The sequence below is a fragment of the Zonotrichia albicollis genome, chromosome 24 (assembly GCF_047830755.1).
Source record: "Zonotrichia albicollis isolate bZonAlb1 chromosome 24, bZonAlb1.hap1, whole genome shotgun sequence".
In the NCBI taxonomy this organism is placed as follows: Eukaryota; Metazoa; Chordata; class Aves; order Passeriformes; family Passerellidae; genus Zonotrichia; species Zonotrichia albicollis.
The window spans coordinates 1,682,927-1,688,926 of record NC_133842.1 but is presented as its reverse complement, the minus strand read 5'-3'; the positions used below and the strand labels follow the sequence as shown (position 1 = coordinate 1,688,926).

Genomic DNA, 6,000 nt, shown 5'->3' with positions numbered 1-6,000 from the left:
AAAACGGGAATTGGGGAAAAATCCGAAAATTTGGGGAAAAATCCCGAAATTTGGGGAAAAATCCCGAAAATTTGGGGAAAATCCCGAAAATTTGGCGAATTTAGGGTGAAAATCCGGGGTTTTAAGGGTTAAAATCCGGGATTTTAAGGGTTTGAAATTTGAGATTTGTGGGGTCATTAAAGGGTTAAAATTGAGGGTTTTAAGGGTTAAAATTTGGGGTTTTAAGGGTTAAAATCCAGGTTTTAGGGGTTAAAATTTGAGCTTTGTGGGGTCGTTTAAAGGATTAAAATTTGGTTGATTAAGGGTTAAAATCTGAGATTTTAAGGGTTAAAATTTGGGGGTTTTGGGGTCAAAATTCGGGGTTTTAAGGTTAAAATTCGGGGTTTTAGGGGTTAAAATCCGGGGTTTTAGGGGTTAAAATTCGCCGGGTTTTTAGGGTTAAAATTCGGGGTTTTAGGGGTTAAAATTTGGGGGTTTTGGGGTCATTTAAAGGGTTAAAATTTGGGGGTTTTGGGGTGAGGATTTGGGGTTTAAGGGTTAAAATTGGAGCGGTTTGGGGCCATTTCCGGGGAAATTTGGGGGTTTTGGGGTCACCGGGATGCTCAGAAATGGAGCCCGGCTGTGCCCAGGTGTGCCCGGGTGTGCCCAGTGTGCCCAGGTGTGCCCAGGTGTGCCCCAATGGATCCCAGGTGTGCCCAGGTGTGCCCAGGTACCCCCAAATTCCATCTAACCCCATCCAGGTGTGCCCAGGTGTGCCCCAATAGATTCCAGGTGTGCCCAGGTGTGCCCAGGTGCCCCCCAAAATTCCTTTCACCCTGTCCAGGTGTGCCCCAAAACCCCTCTAAACCCCATCCAGGTGTGCCCAGGTGTGTCCCCAATAGATTCCAGGTGTGCCCAGGTGTGCCCAGGTGAGCCCCAAACCCCTTTAATGCCACCCAGGTGTGTCCAAGTGTGCCCAGGTGTGCCCCAAATTCCATCTAACCCCACCCAGGTGTGCCCAGGTGTGCCCTGATAGATCCCAGGTGTGCCCAGGTGCATCCCAATGGATCCCAGGTGTGCCCAGGTGTGCCCAGGTGCCCCAAAGACCCTTTAAAACCCTCCCAGGTGTGCCCAGGTGTGCCCCAAACCCCTTTCAATGCCCACCCAGGTGTGTGTCCAGGTGAGCTCAAGCCCCATCGAACCCCACCCAGGTGTGCCCAGGTGTGCCCAGGTGTGCCCCAATAGATCCCAGGTGTGCCCAGGTGCCCAGGTGAGCCCCAAACCCCCTCTAAACCCCACCCAGGTGTGCCCAGGTGAGCTCAAGCCCCATTGAACCCCCACTCAGGTGCCCCCAGGTGTGCCCAGGTGTGCCAGGTACCCCCAAATTCCATCTAACCCCACCCAGGTGTGCCCAGGTGTTTCCCAATGGATCCCAGCTGTGCCCAGGTAACCCCAAATCCCCATTTTTGACCCAAAATCCTCATTTTTCACCCGATTTTCACGGGGTTTTTTTTGTTTATCCCCTCCCACCCATCCCCAGCTGTCCCCCCAGGTGTCCCCAGGTGTGTCCCCAAAATCTCACCCCAAAAATCCCTAATTTTCACCCCGAAAATCCCCATTTTTAACCCCAAAATTCCCAATTTTCACCACGATTTTTGACCCAAAATCCCCATTTTTCACCCGATTTTCACGGGTTTTTTTTTTGCCCACCCCCTCCCACCCGTCCCCAGGTGTGTCCCCAAAATCTCACCCCAAAAATCCCCAAATTTTAACCCCAAAAATCCCAGTTTTTAACCCCGAAATCCCCATTTTTAACACCAAAATTCCCAATTTTCACCCATGATTTTTGACCCAAAATCCTCATTTTTCACCCGATTTTCACGGGGTTTTTTTGTTTATCCCTCCCACCCATCCCCAGGTGTGTCCCCAAAATCTCACCCCAAAAATCCCCAATTTTTCACCCCAAAATCCCCCATTTTTAATGCAAATAATCACCATTTTTAATGCAAAAATCACAATTTTTGACCCAAAATCCCCATTTTTCACCCGATTTTCACGGGGTTTTTTTTGTTTATCCCCTCCCACCCATCCCCAGGTGTCCCCAGGTGTGTCCCCAAAATCTCACCCCAAAAATCCCCAAATTTTTCACCCCAAAAATCCCCAATTTTCACCCCAAAGTCCGCCATTTTTTAATGCAAATAATCCCCATTTTTAATGCAAAAAATCACAATTTTTGACCCCAAAATCCCCATTTTTCACCCTTTTTTCACGTTTTTTTTTTGTTTATCCCTCCCACCCATCCCCAGATGTGTCCCCAAAATCCCCAAAATCTCACCCCAAAAATCCCCAATAATCACCCAAAATCCCATATTTTTAACCCCCAAAATTTCCAATTTTAACCACAATTTTTGACCCCAAAATCCCCATTTTTCACCCGATTTTCTCAGGTTTTTTTTGCCCATCCCCTCCCGGGTGTCCCCAGGTGTCCCCAGGTGTCCCCAAAATCTCACCCCAAAAATCCCCAAGATTTCATCCCAAAATCTCCAATTTTAACCACAATTTTTGACCCAAAATCCCCATTTTGACCCAAAATCCCCATTTTTCACCCGATTTTCACGGGGTTATTTTTGTTATCCCCTCCCACCCATCCCCAGCTGTGTCCCCAAAATCTCACCCCAAAAATCCCCAAATTTTAACCCCAAAAATCCCATTTTTAACCCCAAACCCCCCATTTTTAACCCCAAACCCCCATTTTTGACCGCAAAATTCCCAATTTTCACCACGATTTTTGACCCAAAATCCCCATTTTTCACCCGATTTTCACGGGTTTTTTTGTTTATCCCCTCCCACCCATCCCAGCTGTGTCCCCAAAATTTCACCCCAAAATCCCCAATTTTTAACCCAAAAATCCCCAATTTTCACCCCAAATTCCGCCATTTTTAATGCAAAAATCACAATTTTTGACACCAAAATCCCCATTTTTCACCCGATTTTCACGGGGTTTTTTTGCCCACCCCCTCCATCCATCCCCAGGTGTCCCCAGGTGTCCCCAGGTGTGTCCCCAAAATCTCACCCCAAAAATCCCCAAATTTTAACCCCAAACCCCCGATTTTTAACCCCAAAATTCCCAATTTTCACCACGATTTTTGACCCAAAATCCCCATTTTTGACCCAAAATCCTCATTTTTCACCCGATTTTCACGGGGTTTTTTTTGTTTATCCCCTCCCACCCATCCCCAGGTGTGTCCCCAGGTGTGTCCCAAAAATCCCCAATTTTTTACCAAAAAATCCCCAATTTTCACCCCAAATTCCGCCATTTTTAACGCAACAATCACAATTTTGACCCAAAATCCCCATTTTTCACCCGATTTTCACGGGGTTTGTTTTGTTTATCCCTCCCACCCATCCCCAGCTGTCCCCAGGTGTGTCCCCAGGTGTGTCCCCAAAAATCCCCAATTTTAACCCCAAAATCCCCAATTTTTAACCCCAAAACCCCCCATTTTTAACCCAAAAATTCCCAATTTTCACCACGATTTTTGACCCAAAATCCCCATTTTTCACACCGATTTTCACGGGGTTTTTTTTGCCCATCCCCTCCCACCCATCCCCAGGTGTGTCCCCAAAATCTCACTCCAAAAATCCCCAATTTTCACCCCAAAAATCACCCAAATCCACAAATTTTTAACCCCCCAAATTACAATTTTTGACCCAAAATCCCCATTTTTCACCCGATTTTCACAGGGTTTTTTTTTTTGTTATCCCCTCCCAGCCATTCCCAGGTGTGTCCCCAAAATCTCACCCCAAAATCCCCAATTTTTAACCCAAAAAAATCCCCAATTTTCACCCCAAAATCCGCCATTTTTTATGCAAAAATCACAATTTTTGACCCCAAAATCCTCATTTTTCACCCAATTTTCATGGGGTTTTTTTGTTTATCCCCTCCCACCCATCCCCAGGTGTGTCCCCCAAAACTCCCCATTTTTCACCCAAAAATCCCCAATTTTTAATACAAATAATCCCCAATTTTAATGCAAATAATCCCCATTTTAACCGCAAAAAATCCCCATTTTTGACCCAAAATCCTCATTTTTCACCCCGATTTTCATGGGTTTTTTTTGTTTATCCCCTCCCCACCCATCCCCAGCTGTCCCCCCAGGTGTCCCCAGGTGTGTCCCCAAAATCTCACCCCCAAAATCCCCAATTTTTAACCCAAAAATCCCCAATAATCACCCAAAAATCAGAATTTTTCACCCCAAAATCCCCATTTTTGACCCAAAATCCTCATTTTTCAACCCCGATTTTCACGGGTTTTTTTTGTTTATCCCCTCCCCATCCCAGATCCCTGGTGTGTCCCCAAATCCCCAAATCTCACCCCAAAATCCCCAATTTTTCACCCCAAAATCCCCCATTTTTAATGCAAATAATCCCATTTCTAATGCAAAAATCACAATTTTTGACCCAAAATCCCCATTTTTCACCCAATTTTCGCGGGGTTTTTTTTGCCCACCCCCTCCCACCCATCCCCAGGTGTCCCCAAAATCTCACCCCAAAAATCCCCATTTTTCACCCCAAAACTCCCCAATTTTCACCCCAAAAATCCCCAATTTTTAACCCCAACCCCCCAATTTTTAATACAAATAATCCCCATTTTTAACCCAAAATCCCCATTTTTTCACCCGATTTTCACGGGGTTTTTTTGTTTATCCCCTCCCACCCATCCCCAGTTGTGTCCCCAAAATCTCACCCCAAAAATCCCCAATTTTCACCCCAAAAATCACCCAAAATCCACAAATTTTTAACCCCCAAAAATCACATTTTTTGACCCCAAATCCCCATTTTTCACCCGATTTTCGCGGGGTTTTTTTTGTTTATCCCCTCCCACCCATCCCCAGGTGTCCCCCCAGGTGTCCCCAAAATCTCACCCCAAAATCCCCAATTTTCACCCCAAAACCCCAATTTTTAATGCAAATAATCCCCATTTTTAACACAAAAATCACGATTTTTAACCCAAAATCCCCATTTTTCACCCGATTTTCACGGGGTTTTTTTTGTTTATCCCCTCCCACCCGTCCCCAGCTGTCCCCCCAGGTGTCCCCAGGTGTCCCCAGGTGTGTCCCCAAAATCCCCAATTTTTAACCCCAAAACCCCCAATTTTTAATGCAAAAAATCCCCATTTTTGACCCAAAATCCCCATTTTTAACCCGATTTTCGCGGGGTTTTTTTTGTTTATCCCCTCCCAGCCATCCCCAGCTGTGTCCCCAGGTGTGTCCCCAAAATCTCACCCCAAAAATCCCCAATAATCACCCCAAAAATCCCCATTTTTCACCCCAAAATCCCCAATTTTAATCACGATTTTTGACCCAAAATCCCCATTTTTCACCCAATTTTCACGGGGTTTTTTTTGTTTATCCCCTCCCACCCATCCCCAGCTGTCCCCAGCTGTCCCCCCAGGTGTCCCCAGGTGTCCCCAGGTGTCCCCACCCACCGGCTCGTTGACGCGGGGCACGAACACGGCCAGGAAGAAGACGGCGGCCACGGGCGGCGCCAGGTACGAGGCCAAGGCCTGCATGTAATCGAAGAGCTGCCCCCCCCCGCGCCGCCTCCACCACGGGCAGCCAGGCCAGGCTCAGCCCCACCATGGCCACCACCCAGAGCCTGCAGGAGAGGACAACCGGGGTCACCTCCAAAAAATTTGGGGTCTCCAGGAGCTCCAGAACCCAAAATATGGATGGTTGAAGTCACCTGAGATACCAAAATTTGGGGGTTTTTGGACACCAAAACCACCCAAAATTCGATCTCTGGAGGTCACATGGATACCCGAGGTCACCTGAGGTCACCACGAAAAAATTTGGGGTCTCCAGGAGCTCCAGAACCCAAAATATCGATGGTTGAAGCCACCTGAGATACCAAAATTTGGGGTTTGAGAACCTCAAATTTGGGGTTTTTGAGGTCACATGGACACCTGAGGTCACCTGGGGTCACCTGAGGACACCACGAAAAAATTCGGGATCTCCAGGAGCT

General features: G+C 47.1%; 1 protein-coding gene across 1 annotated transcript in view; it reads right to left on the bottom strand.

Annotated features, from left to right (window-relative positions):
* Positions 1 to 4,390: 4,390 nt before the first annotated feature.
* Positions 4,391 to 6,000, bottom strand: part of LOC141731632 (sodium/glucose cotransporter 2-like) — a 34,199-nt gene continuing 32,589 nt past the window's right edge. Inside the window, 3 exon segments of the mRNA XM_074558046.1 lie at positions 4,391 to 4,411; positions 5,465 to 5,569; positions 5,571 to 5,634. Of these exon segments, the coding sequence (XP_074414147.1) occupies positions 4,391 to 4,411; positions 5,465 to 5,569; positions 5,571 to 5,634 (190 nt within the window).